General features: G+C 44.7%; 1 protein-coding gene across 1 annotated transcript in view; it reads right to left on the minus strand.

Annotated features, from left to right (window-relative positions):
- Nucleotides 1–23,736, minus strand: part of LOC138503894 (mucin-5B-like) — a 1,431,798-nt gene that overhangs the window by 450,986 nt on the left and 957,076 nt on the right. The window contains exons 23-24 of the mRNA XM_069623965.1: nt 16,794–17,060; nt 11,378–11,517 (exon numbers count right to left, since the gene is read on the minus strand). Of these exons, the coding sequence (XP_069480066.1) occupies nt 11,378–11,517; nt 16,794–17,060 (407 nt within the window). The remainder of the gene's footprint in view (nt 1–11,377; nt 11,518–16,793; nt 17,061–23,736) is intronic.

Here is a 23,736-nt window from a genome sequence, read left to right on the forward strand (position 1 = left end):
GGTTGTTGGCTGGGCAGGTAGGGTCTGCTGAAGGTTTTTTCAGGTGGAGGTGCACAAGGGAGTGCTTCAGGGTGGAGGGAAAAGATCCAGTGGTAAAAGAGTGGTTGCCAAGATCAGCGAGGGCAAGGGAGCCAATGCTGTCCTTGATGGTTCTGAAGGAGCAGGGGGAAACCTGTTTGGAAGAGAACTTCATGGAGCAGACAACTATGGTGACTTCTTTAGGTGTGACAGGCGAGAAGAAGGAAAGAGATGATGAAGGAGGGTGCGAAGGAGGTAGGGGTGTGAGGGGGTGTCGGGAGGGAGAGGTGGCAAAGGTGCTCAGGATGTCCAGAGTTTTGGGGTGAAGTTGTTAGGCAGAAACCTGAGCAGTTCCCTTAGGGACCACTGCAAAAGATTTAAGACTACAGGTGTTCGCAGTAAACCCACTTGGTAGCAGTCTGTACCACCCAGATTTACCTGGTAGCTGTGGCTGAGCAGTCAGACTTCCCTCAAGAAGAGTTAGGCAGTATGCAAAGTATACTCAATAGGCACTCAGGTACAATAATACAAGCAAACACTGACCAGAGCTTTGGTATCAAAGTATATAATTATTTATTTAAAAGCACACAGTTGAAACACTCCAGCACTCTTATTGAAAAAATATTCTAAACACAGTTACTATTATGATATATACATCCCTTTTTCCCTATTAGAAAATCACAGTAAAACACCACTTATTTTCATACAGAGGTGAGCGCTTAACTAGATTGCACTCTAATAAGTTTGTGAAAAAGGGAGGGAAAAAGGCAGAATATGAAGAGGTACACCACTCTACGATTCAAGAACACTGTTAGCAAGGCGGAGAGGGAAAAGTCACCGGTGAGCCAAAGTCCAAAGGCCGGGCCCAATCTTAGAGAGAGCAGAGCACAAATGCGCCCAAGATCACACCGTTACCCTAGGCTTAGAAAATCTTGCAGAGGGTTCAGAAAAGAGTTTAGAGAGGCTTAGAAAAGTTTAGCCTGGGTGTCCCAGGCTAACCCAGGTTCGAAAGCCGGGGGCTAAATCTACCCCGTACAGTCGGTAGCAAGGGAAGCCAGGCGGGACACGGTACCTTAAGTGGGAAGGATCCTCCAGCGCTGGCAGTTGTTCCTGGTAGTGGGTGCAAGGTGCGTCGTCGTCCAGGGGAAGAGAAGATCTCGACTTGGAGGAAAGATGAAGGTCGTTGCACTACCACGGGAGAAACCAGCCGCAGAGTTTTCCGGTTAAGGTGGTACCTTTGTCTCGCGGTCGTGGTAAAACGTGGTATCCCGGTTGCCGGGGTGCTTGGCACGGGCAAGGCGGCCACGAGATATGTCGGGAAAGCGGAAAGACGGTGAAACTGGTTATCCCCACCAGTTAAAGGAAGAAGACTCTCTGGCGGGAGATCTCCTCTGTCGTTGGGAAAAAGTGGTGAGACGGTCCAGCAGGGCTCCACCGGTAGTGGTGTCGTGGCAGGTCGGCTCAGCTTCTCCCTCGTCAGATTCTTAGGTCCTGTGGCGACTTCTGAAGTTCCAGTCCCCAAAGCCCTGCTTTTATGCAGCAAACCCCCATTCACTCAGCCTAGCTGTCACTCAAACATGCTAAGTGGTGAGCCGGCCGGCTCACCACTTGGGCCAATCAGGACGGAGTGCGACTTGAGTTGCCTAGGCAACTCAGTGCAGGGTGCCTAAATTCCCCTCCACCCCTCCTAAGTACCCCAGACATAGTGGCACCACTTTGGAGGGCTTCTGTGGAGAAGCCCGCCAAAAAGTGGAACAAAAGGCTCGACTTGGGTTGGAGTCACAGAAGAGAACACAAACGCCATTTTAGAATCAAGTTTTGGCAAAAAATACCAACCGGAGAATTAATATTAATTAAATAAACCAGCGGTATGTTCAAGGCTACCGTAAATAATTAATTAAAGATAGTAGCCTAAAACAATGGGAAATCCCATAGGAAAATATTTGCGGTTGAATATAAAAAGTAGTATCCACTGCCACCAGCCAAAACTCGATCAGGGGGGACGGAGACGTGCCCCCTCGACTAACAGACCCCCGGGCAATTGAATTGCCCCAGCCAGTACGTCCACAATATGATGGTTTGTAGTGGTTCTGTTCAGACTAATAAAGTCAATGGTGACTTTACATGCCCTGGGAAACAGTAGTCAGTCCCAGGGTATGGAGTCTATACTGGGGGGTCAGTATGACACCCCTGTGTCACTGCACTGAGGGTGCTGTGTAACACACATCACAAAAACACATGAAGCCCTATGGAGTAAAAGACCCCATAGCCCATTAAACACATCTAGATTCAAAGAAACACTCTCAAATCATGCCCAATAGTGAGGGTAAAAGAGTCTCACTCTTGGCAGGAGAAAAAAATAAATCCCAAAAATCCAGCAAAGCTGCTGGGGGACTCACTAGGTTAGGAAATTCAGCCTAAACAGAGAATTCTCCCTAACAGAAGTGTGTGGCCAGTGCGTTACAGAGGGCCTGGGATGGAAGAGGGGAGAGGAGACTGCTGAAGGGTTGGCCAGTTCCCTGCAGATTTTAAAGAGCTCATCCATGTTGTTGGATGCACCAGATACCAGTGCCCGGATAGGGGCCCTTTTCTTTTCATGGATGCAGAGTCTATATTGCCTTTGGAGCAGGTGGCAGACCAGTTTTTCACAGGATGAACTTGAGGTTTGCCACTTCCGTTCTGCAGCCCTGCACTTATGTTTCAGGGCAGTGCTCGAACTGTAGGAGGTTTGGACACATAGCAGTTGTCTGCAAGTAGAGTCAAGAAAACCACATCAGTGGAAGTGAGATCTGATGCTAGGGGTGACAAATCTTCAGAAGAAGACAAGCCATCATCATGGTCAACAGTTCCACTGCAAGGAGAGAGAAGCCGCACAGCATGATCAGAGTGGACAGAAATCAGACCAGAGTCATGGCTGAATCGGGTCAGATTTAACCATTCTGGCAGTTCACACATACAAAGATATGTTGGGTCAGAGCAAAGTTGAAGTTATGAAAACCAAACACAGACCAACTGTGTACATCGGCGCATCGGTTCAGTCTGTTAGGATACATCAACAATGCAGTGAAGTTGAAAGGGAGGAAGTCATACACAAAGGTGTACTTAGCTAAAGAAGGTCCAGCGGTGCTAGTGTGGATAACCAGGTGAACTTGGACATAAAACTCAACCGTAGTACAAAGGATCAAGTTCTCCCAGTGACAGTTGGAGGAACGTAGGTATCCAGAGTTTCTAGGGTTGTTCTCCAATGACCTGGGCAGAATTAAAAATGTTGTGAACAAAATCAGGCTACGACAGAATGCAATTTTGGTTTTAAACACAGAGTAAGGCAGCTACAGGGGCAGTTGGAGAAAATGGTCAAAGAAGACGCCATGGAGACTGTGGAGTCATCTGGATGTCTGAGTGGGGTGGCACTTAGAAAGAAGCAAAGCTCAAATTATTTGAGGTTGCGTATACACAGTTTAAACGTGGAGGCCATTACTGACAGTTACCCACTTCCCAGCATCAATGAGCTCATCTTGATGATGAAAGAGGTGAAGGTTTTCTCTAAATTGGACATGCGGGATGCATACCATCAGATTGCATTGCAAAAGGAGTCAAGACCGCTTACAGTGTTTATCACCCCATTTGACACATTTCAGTACAGCAGGATGCCGTTTGGGTTGTTCTTCGTTGCATCAGCCTTCTACTGAATGATAAACTCATTGTTAAAGAACATAGGCAACGTATCTTATTTTCAAGATGACATTCTGATATACGCAGAAGATATAAAGACACATCACAGCGTGTTCAGGAAAGTGCTCCACAAACTACAAGATTCCAGGATATGATTGCAGTATGAGAAGTGTGTAATCAGGGCCAAGGGGGTAGAGTGCTTAGGGTACAGAATATTCAGAGAGGGCATTAGTGCCACAAAAAACTTACTGCAAACCATCATGAAATCTTCAGCAGCAACCAACAAGGAGGAATTTAGGTCCTTCCTAGGCCTGGGATAATACTATACCAAATGTGTGCCCAGGTTTTCAGAAGTGACAGCACCCCTGAGAGAACTGTTAAAGAAAGTGCAGAATATGAGTGGCATCAGATCCAGGAAGTTGCGTTCAAGGAAGTGTAAGAGAGAAAAATAGGTGCACTGTGTCTAAGAACCTTGAATTCCCACTGGAATATGTTTATTATGATGGATGCTAATGCGTATGGGTTGGGTAAAACAATTACCCAGAATCGGGGTGACACGGAACATGTGGTAGTATTTGCATCAAAAACCTTGTCAGACACTCAAAATAATTATTCATCGATTGAAAAGGAAATGTTGGCGGGCGCCTGGGCTGTTGAATACTTCTGGACTTATGCGTGGAGCACCAGATTTAATCTCCTTGCTGACCACAAGCCACTTATACACATGCTCAGTCCAGGTGGCACAAAAACATGCACTCTCAGGTTAGCACACATAGCTGCAAAGTCACAGGAGTACATGTATGATATGGCCACATAGCAGGATGGAAAAACACAAAGGCCGATTTCATGTCGCGACTCCCACAATCAGGAGAATCAAGGCTGACATTCTTAAAAGATTATTGTGTGGTAGCATCCATTAGAGAATTCAGCAGCAAGACGCACATGGAAATGGGGGGAACCACTGGAGAAATGAGTCGGATAAAGATCCTGCAATGAAAAAGGTAACAGACTGTGTCAGGAAAGGGTAGCCCGATGAGAGAACTGTCCCAGGGGGTCTAAGAGCATTGAGGAAGGTAGAGGATGAGCTATATGAAGCAGATCGCTTACTGCTACAGGGAGATCAAGTCATACCATCAGCGTGCATGAGGGAAGTAATCCTGTGCAGAGCTCATTCATGACACCTCAGGGGCAGCATGACACAGCGATATGACAGGGATGCATATTGGTGGGCATGCATGGATCACAACATTCGATTGATGATGGAGTGGTGCCATGAATGCTTAAATGGCAATAAGTATCTAAAAGTATGTCAGGCACCACTGATTCCGACAGCATATCAAAGGTAGCATGGCACAAGTTGGGGCTATATTTCATAGGCCCACTAGAAGCCATGAGGCCAAAGCACCGATACAGAATATTGATGATCGATTACCTGCCCAAGTGGGTGGAAGCTGAATTTGTGTCGGACATTACCACAGTAATGGCCATTGAGGTACTGACTGCAGTTTTTCAAATGGTAGGATTGCCCAAGCAGATTGTTACGACAATGGTGTTCAGTTGGTATCCAGGGAAATTGAGAGATTCTTGATTGGGAACAACATAAAGCAGATTAAATCTTCTCTATATCAACCCTAAGACAATGGGTTGGTCGAGGGAACCAACAGATTTATCAAGGGTGCACTGCAATTAGCCAGGGCCTCAGGCATGGACCCGTACAAAGCTGTCAAGGAGGCTATTGTGGTCCATCGCCTAGCACCCAATGGGACCACCAACATGTCACTGTTTCACATGTTATGGGTTAGAAGGGCTGAGTCCACACCGCTACCTCCATGACTAAACATGGTGAGGGAAGATGAGATAGTGGACATGGAAGAGGTGGTATGGAGAATTAAGAAGCATAAGGCAACAATGAAGAGCAGAAGCAATGAGAGGAGAGCTTTCCAGAGAATGGAAGTACAGGTGGGAGATACAGTCAAAATTCACCTGCCTCAAAAGGATCAAACCACTGGGTTCAGGTTCAGCAGGCTGATCCAAGTGATGCAGAAAGAACTGAATCATGGTTTCACCCAGGACGGCAAATGATGGAACCTGCAAATGGTTGTCATGTACAAAAGGACATCTGAGGGCTTGAGAGGATCTAGAGTGAGAGGACCTAATATGCAGGAAAATAACAATGCCTGTGCATCAAATACCAGAGACAAGGAACTTGCGAGGGAATGTACAAGGGAGATGGAAGAGCACATGGTCAACATACAAAGTGACAGCGACTGTCAAGGTGAACGGAGCAGTGTAGTGAGAGAGAGTAAGCAGAAGGACATCAACTTCTAGGTCGCTTGTCAGAGAGAATCATGAAGGTCACCCCCACCAAGAGGAATGCAGACCAGCCAGGTATGAAGACTTTGTGATTCAGTGGGATCATGCCATCAACAAAAGGAGGTATGTGGTGTGAGAGTCTTACGAGAGCCCACATCGAACATGGAGTCACGAGACTCAGGGAATGAGGCACAAGCAGGGAAGAAAGCAGGCAGAGATTAGCTGCGAGAAGAGCCGGAGGAGGAGCGGCTTTCTGGAGCTCCTCTTTGAGAGAACATTTCGGGATTTACGCTGTCCATGAAGAGACTCATACTGAGAGCCTCACATTGATTCCAGGAACATTGAAACAAACTAGTCCTTGTAAATAGTTCTTCTGTATAAATAAACCTCAGTGAAGTTCCACCCTTCCAGAGCTTCAGTCCTCTTATACAACAGCTGCTCTCTATGGTCCTTGCCGATAACAAGGCAGGTATAACAGGATAGGGGTTTGCTCTAGATCAATGCCAGCACCGTTTCTAGGGACAGGCTGTTAGGGTAGCTGCCTGGGGCTGAACGGGGCAGGGGGGAGGCACAACAAAGGCAGGTGTGAATGTGCTTCAGGACATCAGTGAGAAGAGCACCCTAAAACCACATGCACCTCTGATGCCCAGTGGCTATGAAAGGCGAGCAGCATGCCACTGAAATGTCTGGTGTGAATCACTGAAACCTGGAGGCGCAGACGGGTGGGTGTACTGAGTACTAAGGGGCCTCATTACGGGTTTGGTGGGAACCCTGTCGGTGTTAGCGGCAGGATGCCGCCGGAATCTGTAAACATTTACCGGCGCCTCACTTCCCAGTGCCACCGGCTCATTACGAGTCCGGTGGCCGGGAAGTCAGGCGCCAGTAAATTTGTAAATCCCCATTCCCATAGAGTCCCATCGGACTCTATGGAAGTGGGACACTGAAACACTGGCACCGTTTATAACAGTGCCAGTTTTTCTGTCACAGGTTTGTCTACCATGATCTCTGGGCCCGGCAGGGTCAGACCTGTCGGGCACAGCGGCTCCGGCGGGCAAACACGTAGTTTGCCAGTCCAGAAACAAGAGTGCCGGTGAGCTTTCCGTCACCCTTGTTTCCAGACCGGCAAACTTGTCATAAGTCCCAATGTATACAAAAAGAAAGCAAGCACACGCTGTGGGCTAAAGCAATACCGCTCGCAGGAACAAAAGGGTGACATTATCTTCACTATAAGGCAAATCAGCAGCTGACGATCTTTTCCCCCATTAACGGGGACAGGAGTCTTCAGACTTTGGGTGTTCTTGTTAAACACAGTTTCTTTGTTCATGTTACTGATAAAAGCCCAGAATGTTGCAGGTCCAATCGTCAAATCGACTTCAGTTCACAGATCATCCACAGGAGTGCAACAAAAAACAGGATCAAAAATACAAACACTGCTCGAAAATCATAAGATTCATCTGGCCATGCGTGAGAAGGCTATGAAGTCCTGTTTATTTCCTTTGCATTCTGGGACTTCTGTTGTCCTTAATTTCTAATGGAAAAACCTATAAGTCTCAGAATTCAGAGCAAAAACAGCATTGGCCATCCTTCTAATGCATGACAAGGGGAAACATGAGCTCTGCACTTTTGATGATCTGTGAGCTTTGTAAATGATCCCAAACAGTAAGTTTATGCAGCACGGATATAATAATGGGGCAACTATTGTGCCTGGCAGGGACCTTCAGTCAGTATGTGTAATATAACAAAGTGACTTTACACTTTGCTTGTAAACGTGGGGGAGAGTCAATTAGGCCCCTACTCTGTCCCTTGCAAAAATGTATATTTAAAAAAACATATAATGTTACATTGCATCATCCCAGTTCTTAACTCTATGAAGGAGTTAAGAGCGGTTTGTTGGTAAGAACCCTGTTCACCCGGGTGCTGGAATACTAATAGGATGGGTTGTGACTTAAAATGGGTGGTCAAGCAATAAATGAGAAGTCTTTTCACTTATTTCATGGGCATACCAGTGATTTAATACACACTTAGAACCGACACGTGTTTCGACCTGACATGGGTCTTTTTCAAGGCGTGTGTGTTGGGCGTGAAGATGTTCATATGGAATGGAGCTCTTGATTAAGTGCTGTTAGTGGGTAGCCTGTCAGGCCTGGGGGCTTCAGCACAGAGATAAGCGGTCAAAGTGATCTGTTGAGTTAGCCGTCACTTCAGTCCCTTATTGCATTTTCTTGTTAACACCACTCCTCTACCTCCAACCCGGTATACATTTGACACAATACCTGAACACCTGATATTTTCAGGGACCTGCTGTGTTGCGTCTGTTCACACTGATTTTGAGCATTATGTTAGGTAGTGGTTGCACAGAGTCATAGGGGGTAATTACGAGGTTGGAGGTAGCCATGGCACTATTAGCACCATGGCTACCCCCTTAACGCATTCCTGGTCCGTGTTCCCGGAATAGGGACTTACCGGGTCATTCCGACCTTGGAGGACCTGGTAAATCCCCATTCCAGGAACCATTCCCCATTCCCATTTGAGCTCCCATAGGACTCAATGGGAATGGCAATGGAGCTAATAACGGGCCCGCTATTAGAGGGCCCGTTATTAGCTCTGAAGTCCCTTAACGGGTCCCTTCCATAACTCCTGGTAAAGCCAGACGTTAGGGAAGGGACCCGCTAAGGGACCTCGGAATAGGGTGATAAGGGATTACCGCACTGGTGCCCTTACCGGTGCCGGTAATCCCATAACTCCTACCTCGTAATGACCCCCATAGTTTGCGTCATGGGAGGGTTGTTTGCCCTGGGCACCATATTGCCTAGAAACTGCCCTGATGTATTCTCCTCGTTTCTGACCATACACACAGATAAGGAAAGAAATCTCTCTCTCCATGCGCTCTCTCTCTCTCGCTCTCTTTCGCTATCTCTCTCTCTCTCCCTCTCCATTCTCTGTCTTTCTTTCTCTCTCTCCCCCCTCGATGCACTCTCTCTACGCGCTGTTTCTCGCTCCATGCACTGCCTCCATGCACTGTCTCTCCATGCGCTGTCACTCCCTCCATGAGCTGTTACTCTCTATGTGCGCTGTCTCTCTCTCCATACGCTGTATCACTCTCTATACACTGTCTCACTCTCTCCTTGCACTATCTCTCTCTCTCTATGCTCTCTCTCTCAATGCGTGCTCTGTCTGCATGCACTCTCTCTCTCTCGCTCTCTCCAAGCGATGTCTCTCTCAAAGTGATGGCTCTCTACATGGGATGTCTCTCTCTCTCTCTCTCTCTCTCTCTCTCTCTCTCTCTCTCTCTCTCAATCCGCACTCTATTTAAACGAGCGTTCTCCCTCTCTCTCTGTCTTTCTCTCTCTCTCGCCCACCATGCTCTCTCTTTCTCTCATGTGCTCTCTCTCCATGTGCTCTTTCTCTCCATGCGCTCTCTTTTCTCTCCATGCATTATCTCACTCTCCATGCGCTATCTCACTCTCAATGTGTGTCTCTCCATGCGTTGTCTCGCTTTCCATGTGCTATTTCTCTCTCCATGCACTTTCTCTCTCTCTTTCTGTGTGCTTGCTCTCTCTCTCTCCATGTGCTCTCTCTCTTTCTTCATCCTTCCTACTCGTGCCCTCCCTCTCCCTCTCACCTTGCCACCCTTGAAGATATCCTCTATTGCACCCTCATTCTATCTTCTCCAAATCTCAACTTTGCTCGAAGCCCTTACTGTCTCTCTCATCCTTCCTCTCACACACTCGCATTTTCTCTTACCCTCTGAGTCTGACCATTTCTCGTTCATATTCCCTATTGCTCATCATCGATGGTACCCACTTTCAATGGCGTCCTTCCTTTTTCTATTCCCTTTCTCATTCTCTTGCACACCTGCATCCCTTCTCGCACCCTCACTTGAAATATTGACCTCTCCCTGGTGCCTTTTAATGCAAAGAACCACCTTAAACTCCAAAACTATTGGCTTTGCCAATTCTTGTTTGTGTCCATGCCAGAGATTTTGTCTGTGTTACGTGATCAACTTCTTCTCATGTCGAGATGCAAAATGTTTTATTGACATCTTTCTAAACGTTCATGTTTTGATAAAGGTTGTCAGATTTAGAAGGTGCATATGAATTTTATATTTAATCAACAAGGTAATTTGAAAATCATTTCCCTTGCCAAATACTTCTTGTCTTGTACATTTTTTTGTTCAATCGTGTACGACAATCCTGGATAAAATGTGCACATTTCACTTTGACGTCCCGTGACATCACCTCCCAATGCTCGCCAGAGTTCCCCCAATGTTTCGTTTTTTGTTTAGGGATTGAGCCCCGAGACAGAGGAACTGAAGAGACAGAAGAGTTGGGACCATGATACAAGGAGTTTGGGGGCATGGAGACTGTTGGAAGCAAGTTGGAGAGAAGTCAGTACCAGGTAGTGAAAGCTTGCAGTAGGAGGTAACACCAGGCACAAGATGGTCAAAGTTGGTACCAGCATTGAAAGCTTAGAGGAGGTGATAACATCAGGTGGAGGGGAGGAGCGTTTAGAGGAGGTGATTATAGTGGGAGGTGGTGTGAAATCTTGAAGGAGGCAGTAGTGCCAGGAGGTGGTGAGAGTATGGAATATCTATGCGTAGCAGGGGGTAGGTACTGTGAGGAGGAGGTGGTGAGAGTTTGGAGGGTGTTGTCACAAGGAGGCGACAAGATCAGAAGGAGGTGGTGAGAGTTTGGAGGAGGTGTCAACAACAGATGGTGGTGAAGAGACCTCAGAGGATGCTGTGATCATAAGAAGGGGTGAAGATAGTAACAATGGGATATTTCTGGCGACTTGGTCTATCCAAGTTAGGCCCAGAAGGCAGGCGGACCAGAATAGAGAGGAGGCAAAAGGAACATGGGTCAAGGGGAGAGGGGCAGGTAAGTCGAAATTGATAGTGGGCACTTATGGTTCCAGTTCCCATCCTTACAGAAACTAGCTGTGTATCTACGTTTGAGGGAAACCATGCAAAGGCATGTCAGTGGGAAAGTCAAGGATTTGGCTCGATGGGTGGAGTTGTTACATACTCTTGTGCTAGATTGTCCCGGATACGTTTCCCTGGAAAGTCTGCCGCTTTCCAGTTAATTAGGAGCCGTGGTCATTCTGGAAAAGAAGGTCAGAGACTTTATCCAGAGTACTCTTTCGATTACACCTTCACAGTCCAGTCCTTAGTGTGTCCCTTCCTAGCCTCCATGACAGTCCCACAGTGTGGAAGTGCTCTCGACATTGACATTTTCGAGCAGACTCTATTTGTTTAGAGTACATATGGTTGTACATTTATCGTGCCCTTCTCATACAGTGATTCACCTAAATAGAATTGTTCCTCTTTTAAATTCCCGTAAGATGATACAGTCAAACAATCATCAGTTAACCTTACCCGAACGTCATCTCTTCGAGTAGTTTGTGGCAGGTGAGTGGTTGTTGGACATGATCTATCGAGTTGTGTCACCTGGCAGCTATCGTTGCAGAGGTATGATACAATACAGCCAGAAGTGTCCGTCCTGTTATATCTATAACCTGATACAAAACAGATGCAACATTAGAACAATTAAGTCAAGAAAATGGTAGTAAACAAAAAACGTATTAATTTGACTTGTATCTAACTTTTAGGAAAATGTCAGGCTGGCTTGAATTTCGATCAGATGCAGAATTTGCAGAACAATCAGGCATTGTTTAAGCAGGAGAGCCCAGCAAGGGAGACACGGAACCTAACCTTGCCCCAACTCTCCACAAATAAGTGGGGCATGTTCTCGTCCTAAATATTAACAGTGACGACTGCTTTCATTCTTAAAATCACCAGTGCCAGAAAAACGTTTCTTTTTAATTACTAGTACGAATGGGCCTAGCACCGTGAATAATACTGAAAAGTCAAGCATGCACATATGCAATAATAATACCAAATATTTAGAAGAGCAAAATAAGAATTACATCAAGAAACGTTAGCTTTCATTGTTAAATCCCTTTGTTTATATTTATAATATTATATTATGGCATTCAGAATGTGCCATAGACTAGAAATAGGCTTTATCTCGCAAATTATTGGTGGGCCAGAATGGTTTATGCCACAAAAAATGTGATTCTCCAAATAAAATATATCAGAAGAATCAGGATTTCAATAATGACATGACGGCTAACAGAATGGGAATAACTGTTGCATGCCGCTCCCACAAAATAATAAGGAACTTAGAAGAAAGCAGATTGTTTTCAAAGTTCCCAGATAAAAGGGCTCAGCATCCCAAGGCCTTCCTCTTGCATGGCGTGGAAGACTAATACCGTTTCAATGACTGACAAATGTTCTGAACCTTTCAACGTAGAGACAAGTTACAATACATTTGTTTCACTCATGGTTGGTGTTGCAGAGGTGCCCCCAGAAGCCACCACAAGCTTTAAGCAGAGTGACATATAGAAGCAGCCACTGCCACAATTCAGACATAAAACAACATAACTCGGCTACGGCCATGCACAGCTCATGGTGTATGGCATTGTGCTGAGTGATATGGACAATGGAGTCTTCAAAATCATGTTTACAGTTCCTTTGGGACTCTTTGGTGGAGTCTTTCGGATCTTATTTAAAGTGACCCTAACCAGTTTGGCATTTTAATATTTTCTTTATCTCTTTTTGTTGCCTATGTTGTGTACGAACTGTGAGTATGTGTATGTAGTTTACACTGGAATGTATGAAGTCATGTGAGTGCATGGCACTGGTCAAGTTGTGTTTTTTCAACGATGGCGGTTATTGAGTTATGAATGCTTGTGAAACCGTAGCTTATGAATATGTTTTTTTTTCTTTTGTGCTGTAATCGAGAAGTCCCTTTTTTACAAAGTCTTTTTCAACAATGGGAAACCCGACAGAGCTCCCCCTTTCTGGCGTTTCTTCCCCGTCCTCTGCTCTAACGCGAACTTGCTTTTCAGATGAGGAACAAACTGAAGTTCTCCATTCAGAATATACCTCAAGGGTGTTCTGCAACGTCATCACTGCCCTTGAGGACTCGCCATTAGTGAACCTCTGCCTGGCCCCAGCCTGGCGCAATGACACAGGGCCCTGCAGGCGAGAGCCACAATGTGTCGTTTTTTGATATTTTGAATTTTTAGATTACTGAAGTTGTGCTCTTATGTACAAAAATGTCTTTAATGTACATTTTTCTTATGAAATACTGACATTTTCACGCAATTTTATCTAAGTTACATTATGATTACTGGTTGCAATCTTGTATTTATTGCATTGTGAAAGGTTTTTCTAAACCAATACACAATAAAAAATAAAAATAATAAAAAGACCTGCTAGCACACGTGGCTGCTAAGAGCGCATGGTACAGTGATGAGCTCTAAAATGCTTGTTGTTGTGAAATGTAAAAACAAAAGCGCATTTCTATTTCTGTTTGAGAGACAGAAACTCAAGTGGGCAGCTGTGGTTCTTACTGCGGGTGTCTGACTTAAAAAATGCGTGCACGGTTCAGAAAAGACCCTCTCATCCAGTGCACCTTATCCCTCAAGCTGTTCCAAACAGGCACAGTGGGGTATGCTTCTGTTTTCCGCCCATTGTTAACATACATCCTGTATGTGAACTCAGTTTGCACTCTGAACAATGCAGACATACCCCATGGTTTGCAGTATTGAGCTAAGGAGGTGAAACAGGGCATCTGAATGTACGCCTCTTATAATGTGTACATTCTTGTGCTTCTTGGTGATAGCACATCCCATCACTTGCAATGAAAACGTTTTCAGAGTTGGGCCCTAAATCTTTATTTCTTACTCTATGAAAGGCCAATAGCATAATATAAACTTCACTTAATAAAGGCTAATTCATGTCTGATTAAAGGCCTGCACATGCTGTCTTCGACCCTTGAACTGCTTCAGGCTTAACAAACCTCCACTTGAGTGAATCATGCCTTGCAGTTTACCACATGCAAAGGGGTGGTGTCTCCACTATTGTGACACTTTTTAAAGTGCCTAAGTGCCAATTGTGAGGGCACCGGAACTTGCCATAATGTAACTTGCTGTTATGACCAAACTTTTCTGGAAGAAGCAAAAGTCAGCTGACCTTGTCCCAGGCCTTGGGCGTTCCGAATTTTACAAGCGATTTGTCCACTTTGGAACCAAAAAGACTGGCTCCATGATGCGTATTGAGAAGTTTGGCCTGCACATCAGACACACACTCAAACGATTAAGAACCAGCACGTGGTGAAATCACAGCCGCTAGGACACAGACCGAGAAATGGAGCATTACAGTGTAGAGGGTGTGTTTTCAGAGTCCGTTATTGTTTTGCAACAAATATCAACGTCAAACTCTAATAAACGTTACTTTTCCTGGAGTTACATTTAAGTGTTTTTTTAAGCACTCTGTAAGGCTTGGATATGTGTATGCGTCCATTCAAAATGTCAGCATACTTTCAACACGCCACAAACCTGAAATGTGGTATTTGTGTAGGTTCATGATGTAGACAAAGTAAAAAGTATAAAATATACATTTTTCCAAATTTCGTTTTTTATGCGGTCTGCAGTACTTGGATACGCGTGTGTGTCTTAGAAATGTTCAGCATACTTCCCAACATGCTACAAACCTGAGATTTGGCATGCCATTAGGTTCCATGTAACAAGTATAAAATATACCTTTTTCAGATTTTTTTTTAAGTGCTCTGCAATGCTTATCCCTGCCATATGTCTCTTTGCGCCGTAGTTCTGCTGTAGTTCTACGTTCATTGTTCCTAAAGTTCAGCAGTTCATGAAAACTTCAAAAGTTCATTGTTCCTAAACATTCCAGACTATCAGCATTCTAGTTGCCAATAGCGACACTCACTTTTGAAGTTATGCGGGTGACAAAATATGGTGCTTTTGTAGTAATGAGGGTGACAGGAAATGGTGCATGTCTCTTCAATAGTGTCCACAATTACGTTGTCCATCACATTGTGGCAAATCTCTCATGATAATTACAGAAACTTCATTTCCCAACAAAGTTGATGATGTATACCATCCAGTACAAAGCTTTCATGCTTCAGCCATACACGTATGGGTACGGCTCCTCAAACTTACACGCTTCAGTCCTACACGTACAGCACTTCTGTTGAGGTAACTGCTGCCTCAGCTGTAGATCAGGACGCCAATAATGTTGCTGCACAATCTGAACACTCCAACTCAAAGTAGCTGGAACCGATTTACAGGAGTCATGCTTTTATCATGGTCAGCTATAAGTGGCTTGCTCCAGAGTTGGAAACAAAGAATTTGTTCACACTGGCTCCTAAAGGAAAGACTAGCAATAATGTCCAGAAAGAAGCATTGGTTTAGTTAATTAAATAAACTTCAAACTAGGACTGATATAGGAATTACTGTGCAAACCACAGGGTGCATCTGCTAGTACTTAATAAAACATGCACTTTAACCCATTTTTCGGTGTGCAAAGACCTGCTGAAGCCAGCCCCCAAGCTTCTCTTTTCAGGCTGCTGTAAAGAACTATGAGTAGTTATTTATAGAATAATTAATAATTTATACATCTTTCCAAGCTTCCTCTGAAAGATATGCAATAGCACCCTTGAGGAACTCAGAAACTGCCTCAAAGGGAGATGCGCTGCCATATCTCTTCGATAGGGTCTCACAGCCTGTCAGCATTCTGGCGTGTCTCCCTGCAAGACATCTCAGGAACGTGGGTGCCGCCGCGCTCACACTCCTAGCTGGGTCAGATATAAGAAGACACCTGCAACAGTGCAGCTTCTTTCTGCACTGGAAACACTGAAATGAAGGTCTGCCACAGTGCAACTATTTCGCTGTCAATTTCACTTATTTGATCTTATGCCATGTAGATTTTCAGTGGGCTACATCAGAGAGCTAGGTAATGGGGTCATGTTGCAAATGAATGCCATTCTCTAATGTGGCCGGCAACAATGCAATATAAGAATAATCTTATTTGTCGCCATTCATGAAGCCTGGACAAGCGGGGCCAAGAGGAGATCATTTAAATAATGTATTCCATAGGGTAAGGAGGACCCCAATCCTTCAACAGAATGATCTTCTGTGAAGGGGAGGAATGTACCAGGATTTTGGTTAGCCCGAGCCTGCAACACTATTGAAACAGGCAACATCCTAGCCCAAGATTTCACTGGACTCTGTTGGAGACAGAAAAAATACAGGCAGTGGACAGTGAGGGCTGGATTCTTATACTTCCCTGAAAGAGTGAGGTAAAAGGACAACATTTTAGAAAAAGTTTGTTTTGGTTTCTGTCTGGAAGGCAAAGAGCATTCAATGTTAAAGAATCTGTCAAGACTAGGGTGGGTAGAAGATAATATGCTACCCTAAAGACTTAATTACTGCTGCAAATGCAAGAACAAGCCCCATATTTTGCACCAGTGATGCAATACATTTTCTTAAAATCGGTAGAAAAAAAGAGTGCCAACGGCAATCTCTAATGGTAAATAGGAATGTCAATGCAACAGGCTGTGATAAACCACACCCATAGCGTTGTTGTCACTTTTGCACACTATCAAAATAGTTGTTGAGCACAATAGTGATACCCTGAACTGTTACTTTGCTTTGGCTGCCCAGTGGCTAAATAAAAATCAGGCCTGCAGTGTTCCAAAACTTGGACCTAAAACAGGAAACCTTTCAGTATCTGAAAAAAAAAAATCTGTGAATCTAAACATTTGTACCGCCTTAAAAAAGTGATAATCCATTGCCAGCTCAGTGTGGAAGCATGCAAAAGACAGCAATTCCAACAAAGCTGAAAACAGAAATAAACAAGTGTGTGCGTAACATCATAAAATATCCTCAATCTTCTGTGCACTGAGATGTTTCATTGAACTTACCTGGAGAATACGCTGTGCCATTTATAAGGCAATGACAAAGTGTTGTCGATGTAGTGGTTGTCGTCGTAGTTGTAGATGCAGTGGTTGGTGGTTTTGTTGTGGCTGTAGTTGTTTTTGTGCTTGTCGTAGTTGGTGTTGTTGGCGTAGTTGGTGTTGTTGGCGTAGTTGGCGTAGTTGGCGTTGTTGGCGTAGTTGGTGTTGTTGGCGTAGTTGGTGTTGTTGGCGTTGTTGGCGTTGTTGGCGTGCTTCTTGTGCTTGTACTGGCTGCTGTAGATGTGAATGTGAAGCAATGCTTTTATTTAGTTTGATAATGCTGGGGTTTCCTGCGCAAAGACAAGTGTTAAAGCTCAAAATATGCAAACACAGCAGCCACACTTTCCATTTACAGTCGTAGGTAACCACAACCCTAATACAAAATTCTCAATAGAAAAGGGAAGATGGTGGTTGGATAAAGGAAATAAAACAAAAGCCATAGTTAAAAGTGAGTGAGGTTATTTATCATCAGAATCATCAATTTTTTGTCGACCAAAATCATAAACCATATACATGAACACACAATGCACAGTTATGTCGTTGAGGATAAAATCTTTAAATGAGAAATTTAAAACACCAGAATATGTACGAAATAAAAGGTAATGAAATAAAATCCCTATTATTCGCATCATATGATACGTTGTTGTCCCTTCCTTGTGTGGAGCAGTTCATTCAGTTTTGCGCTTAGTCCAGGTACTTCTGCAATGCTAAGCAGCTTTTGCATAATTGGAGATGGCAAAGATTATATCAGACTTCCTTGTGCCTTTGAATAGCTCTGTTGCCATTGTCAATGTTCTCCGACGATGGTTCATGAATTTTCCGGCAACCGGGAATGGGCAATTACCGGGGCATTACAGCCCCGGCAGACCCGGTAATTGCCCATTCCCAGGCGCCGGAAAATATTACTCCCCATTCCCATTTGAGTCCCATTGGACTCAAATGGGAATGGGGAGGCCTGATGCACCGGCACCATTCAAGAATGGTGCCGGTGCATCCGTGGAGTTCTGTGCGCGGGTGCCGTTCCAACCGCCAGGTCAGACCTGGCAGCTTGAAAGGCACCCACTCGCAGAACTCGTAGTTTGCTGGTCCAGAAACAACGGTACCGGCAAGTTTATGGTATTGTGAGCAGTGGAACATACAATGCCCTATGGTTTCTTTGCCTTCCTTACATGCTGCACAGATGTCTGAGTTCTCTGGGTTGCAGGTTTTTTAGGATCAGAGCAACTGCTAGTGCTCCTAATTGAAATGTGATGAACGGGAAACGTGTATGAGAGGGACTTGACTCATTGCATACCTCTCATATAGAGAGGTGACTGTTAACCTCGATATAATCTCTCATGAGCCTGCTTTCAATGTCCTTGGATGCCTAGAGGTCCTCTACCCAAACATAGTAAGCAGTTTTAACTGCTCGACGTGTCTCATTTGTGATGTTTGCAGGGTTCTGCCAAACCTCGGGTTTACCGATCTAAATTAGCAGGACTTTTACATCCTTAAAACATGGTAATTTAGTGCCCGCCTTGTTCCTAAAAAAGGTCAAGCATGGTCTTTTTATATTTGGATAGATCTGGAAGGTACTATAGTTTTGTCTAGTATAAGACCGGTTTTAAATTAAGTAATTTTTTGCACCTAATCCATCCTAGCTCACAGTGTAGGGCTCTCGTAGGAGTGGAATTCGGTAGACCCACTAGTCGTTTTAAAAACTTGTTTTCTAAACTCATGAGACTGCTGGTATTCCATTGTCCCCAGAATACTTCTCCATAGACAGAAGCTTGCCTTGCTTTCATTCAAAATATTCTTAAAGCCGAGCTAATACACCTTTTCCCATTTGCACCTGCAAATCTGTCCACTGCTGCGCATATTTTGTCATGATGGCAATGAGCTTTTTGACTTGTTTGTCCCAACCGCTATTTGCAGTGAATCACATTCCCAAATAGTCATAGGATTCCACACACTCTAGAGCCTGCCCATGTATGTCAATATCCGTGTCCCATGTCCTTCCTTTTGGATGTATTTCTACTCTGGCACGCCATAACCTCAGGTTTACTATAGTTTATTTCCAAGTCCTTTGCTTTGCACCTGTCAGAGAAAGGATTGCTTAGGAGGCCTGTTCCTACCCTGGAGATCAGGACTGTTTCATCGGCAAAGGGAATGTACATCTGCATGACTTCTTTATCTACTTTAAAGGTGGGGGTGCCTTCCCCCTTGAGGCTCCACCTGACCATCGCTGCATTGCCCATATCAATGACATGACCGGGTTTAGTATAGTCCCGGGTATCCCCCGCCCGACAAGTGTGGTCCAGAGATTGTCTAGTGGCACTCCATGGAAGGCAGCCTTTTGGGTCTCCAAAGGTCATGTAAAAGCTCTGTTTTCTAAAACAAGCAATAAGTAGAATCTGTGACTGGTCGATTGTTCTAAGCCCTCTTTGAAATCCTGCTTGAAGGCGGGAGAAGATATTTGTGTTTGTCCACCCCGTCCATGCTGGCATGGATTACACTCCCAAAAATCTTACATGACGCGTCTAATGAAGAAAAAGGGAAACACGTAGAGGTTACAACCATCTTGTCCTTCTTGACTAATGGTACAATTATTGTTTGGCGTATGAAGCCAGGATTCTGCCACTGGCGAGCAAGACATTGAAAATCACTGTCAGAATTGGTGCACAAATGTATAACTTGTCCTCTAGGAGTCACCGGGACACAATCTGGGCCTGGTGCTTTGTAAGATGTGTGTGCACTAATGGCAGAAGGATCATTTATGAGTTTTCCTGTGGACAATTGAAAGAAATAACATGGAGTGAAAGGTAAATATGGACTGCAGTGGAAGAAATAGATGGGGAAATCCGTGGAGAAAAGCAAGCAGAGAATAAACAAGGTAAAGGCAGACTGGAACTCGAAGGTGACACTAAAAATGAGATGGTAAACCAGTGACAGTAACTAAAATGTAACCCAAAGAACATGGCATCTTGGACTTGGTTTCTACATTACATGGGGATGCAAGAGTTGACTCAGCATATAGTCAGTGACCGTGAGATATGTGCTTGCATGAAGAATGGTCCCTGACGTTTCCTATGGGGTGGGATTGAGCAGTGAGCGTCTGAGTGCAGAAGGTGGCAGAGCATTGCCTTAAAATTATCAGCATGAGGTCGAAGCTGTTGTCAAGAAGAGAGGGTTATATAAAAGAGACAGGAAATGTACACACAGGAATCTGACTGACTAGAGATTGCTGGTCTGTGTGTGATGCAGAGAGACTGCGAGATATGCGTATTGAAAGAGTTGCTGCTGTTCTCAGGTAATACTGTAAAATGTCAGAACTCAAAATGATGTCCCTTCCACTGCAGTCCCTTATGAGGTTCTATCCTTTAGTCAGGGAAAGGCTCTAGCCCCTCCCTTTACACTTGGGTTGACATGGGACTGCATAACCCTGAGTACCCGATAGGATCACGCTGAAAGAAGAACATGAATTCCACTATGGGGCCAATGGCCCTTCATGCTCTGTGTGATCAGATGATAAGACTAGAACAAACAACAGATAGGGTAACAGGCAGTGCGTAAGATAGTAAGTCAACAAAAAGATGGGGGTGGTGGTAAAGTAATACAGGCTGGCCAGCTAATACATTTCGCAAAAGTGCTCTCCCATAATGATCTGAAATAACACACTAACCTAATCAGATGCATTGCTCTTATTGGAAATCCTATTTTTCTATCCAAATTATCCTTCAGGGCTCTTCCCAAGAAATCTGAAATATCGCTGCAATAAAAGCTGATGCCAGATGTTATGAAGGGAACACCATGAGATCCGGTTAATGTGTCAAACAGGATCCTCTACTGAGGTCTGTTTCTCAAAAGTATTCTTGGCCCAGAGACCTTACTCTGCCTCGAGGGCCTTGCTGTTCTGAGGTGCATTGATGTTGCGGTCATGGGCCTTTTAGCTGGAGATTTCCCTGCGCGCTCGTTGCTACTTTGCTAACACGGAATTGACTATGCTGCTAAGTAGAGAATGGGCCTCATTACAAGTGAGGCGGAACGGGTTAACGGGACCCGCTAAAGGAGCAGACCCGTTAAACCCGTTCTGCCTCATTACAAGCTCCCCTCGCGGGACCCGGTAAGTAACGCCTGGTCAAACCAGACGTGCTTACCGGGTCCCGCGAGGGGAAGAGGGAGCAAACAACGGGCCGCTCGTAATCGCCCGTTGTTTGCTCCCTCCCCCATTCCCATTCAGCCCTATGGGGGCTGAAATGGGAATGGGGAAGGTCCGGGCCCGGGTTCCTGGAGGAAGGAATTACCGGGCCCTCCGAACTCGTAATGGCCCGGTAAATCCCCATTCTGGGAGCCCGGACTCGATTTTGGCAGCAGCCATGCTGCCAATAGCAGCATGGCTACCGCCTAAATCGTAATGAGGCCCAATATGTTTTAGACTACATGTCACATAACATATAAATGCCCACAATCACTGAGTGCATTATTGGTGGTGTCTGGGTTCAATGCATCATTGGCAACATGTTATTACATGTACAGATTCAATGTTTTCACTGTCTTTCAGGACCCGAATAAGGGATAGCTTGTGAGACTCCAAATACATTTCACGAAGAGATGACTTTAAAGCACATGTATGAATAGTTATGTGGTGGAAGAGCAGGGCCCTGTTTTGGTTCCCATTCCACATCTGAGGATAAGGTAAATAGTGGAGAAAATCGTGTAAATGGTTGCATGCGATCACTCCTGTTTGGGCTGCACCACATGATCATTATGACATAAAGAGAACATAGGTATATGCAAGTAGGTAGAGCACAAATGCATGATGTATTTGTGAAGACATTAAATCTGACATGTTTTGCTTATTGCATCCGCAGAGTGGAAACATGTCAGAATAAGGCTCGCCGTGTGAATTTGGCTGCATGCTCAAACTTTTACTAGATGCTCACTCTTTTACTAGAAAGGCTGAGAGAGTGCTTCTCCCGATTCAGGAGAATCGTGGAACACTGCAGGTTTCCACTGATAATCTCGAGGGCTGGGCTACCATCCTGAAAATTACAGCTGGCCAGAAAATACTCTTCCCAACCTGGAAACACAGCCTCTGCTATACAGGCGCTATCTAGTTGGAAGAAGCAGTCTTTACAAGGTCAACAGCTTGTATGTCAGTCTTTAGCCCACACCAGGGCTGTCACACGGCTTGACAATACCTGTGCCAAAACTGTGGGGAGGTTTCCATGCTTTTTGTTTTGCACTGAGCCAGCGGCACTGCAAATAGGAGATGCAAAAATACTCCCACTTTAAGTTTGTTTGGCGGTCATAGATATGTTGATGATGCCGTCAGGATGAAGCCGCACTAAAACTGCACTGTTGGCTCATTGCACTTACCATCAAAAAGATTAGTAGGTAAATCTGGTGACTGAACATATTGAACATTTCACAAAGCTCATGCAATTGTCATCCAACATATGTCATCTATCACTAGTGTCTAGCTCATGAAGCATGAGCTTCTCTGTTGTCAAATGAAAGCTGGCACATTACTGCTAATGGGAGGTGCAGCATGGCATTTCCATCATAATGCCCACTGCCAGAAGTTTTCCATATCTCACGTGTTTTAGGTTTCTCTATATTCACAAAGGTACAGCTGGAGAGTAGCTTTTTTTCTATAGAGGCCAGGCTGACTGCATGCCCCCGACCCAGAGCTTCTTAGTCAGAGTCAACTTAATTTTTGCGTTTCTGATGCTTATCATTTTCAGCAAAAATACTCCACTTATGATTTCACTTTGGCCTAGATGTTCCCCTTTCCAGGTATAATAGTCGGTATTATATTGATGTTTTAACTATAGACCTTTATGTCTGATTATTCCTGTATCTGAGTACTTTAAAAATAGTCATTAGCTATCAGATCTTGGAGTTGAGCCATGTCTGCAGGAAAAGATGGGCATTGCAAACTGACAGTTTTGCAGGGACGCTCCCGCCTTACCTCAGTATTACCTCAGCATAAGTCGGGGCCTCTTACTAATGTCAGTCTGCAAAAGTTTTCATGGATTCTTGTGCTGTTACAAGATGATCCCCAACAGAGCGTTGATGTGTCTGAAATTCAGAATTCCTAGGTAGCTGAGTCATAGGTATGGGAGTCACAAGAAACATTTTGAATGACACCTGTACCCCACCTGAAAAGGAGAGCTCTTACTAGAAGCATGGTAAGTGCTGTTTTAAGTTAACTCTGCTAAAGATAACATAGCCGCCCAAGCAGAACCTGTTGTGGTAGTAAAACAAGACAGATACTGTTCTAGCACTTAATTAGTTCTCTCGGTCTTTACATTGGTCTGAGGGTGGAAACCTAAGGTCCGATCCCGCTCAATATCCAGAACAGAACATACATGGCCCCAGAACTTGGAAACAAATTGAGGACCACTGTCAGACTTTATGGAGGAGGGCAAGCCATGCAAGCAGAATATCTCCTGCAAGAATTCCTTTGCCATACCAATTGCAGTGGGTACTTTAGGCAGGGCGTAAAATGTGACATCTTGAAAAAGCGTTGTACAGTAATCATTATAGTCGTCATTACTTTAAATTGTGGTAACTCCACTATAAAGTGGGTGACAATAGCCTCCCACTGCCTTGTAGAGATTGGTAAAGGAAGCAACTTGCCAACAGGTTTTTGAAGTATGTTTTTGTTTTGGGCACGCACCTCACAGGATGTCACATCGGCTACAGTGTCATGTTGCCATCCAAGCCACCAGAAAAAAAACATGCTCTGGATTTCTTCATACCAAATTGACTTATGTAACCGGCCATTGGATCCATTTGACGAAGGTGTTTTTGAAGTCTAGCAGAAGGAAGATGCAACCGATGAATAAGAAAAACTTAGCAGGCAATAGTTTGGCCAGGATAACAGCAGGTTTATGGGGACTGGGTTACTTATGGCAAAGCACAT

This window comes from Ambystoma mexicanum, chromosome 11 (genome assembly GCF_040938575.1).
Source record: "Ambystoma mexicanum isolate Mex_15411 chromosome 11, UKY_AmexF1_1, whole genome shotgun sequence".
NCBI classification, from domain to species: Eukaryota; Metazoa; Chordata; class Amphibia; order Caudata; family Ambystomatidae; genus Ambystoma; species Ambystoma mexicanum.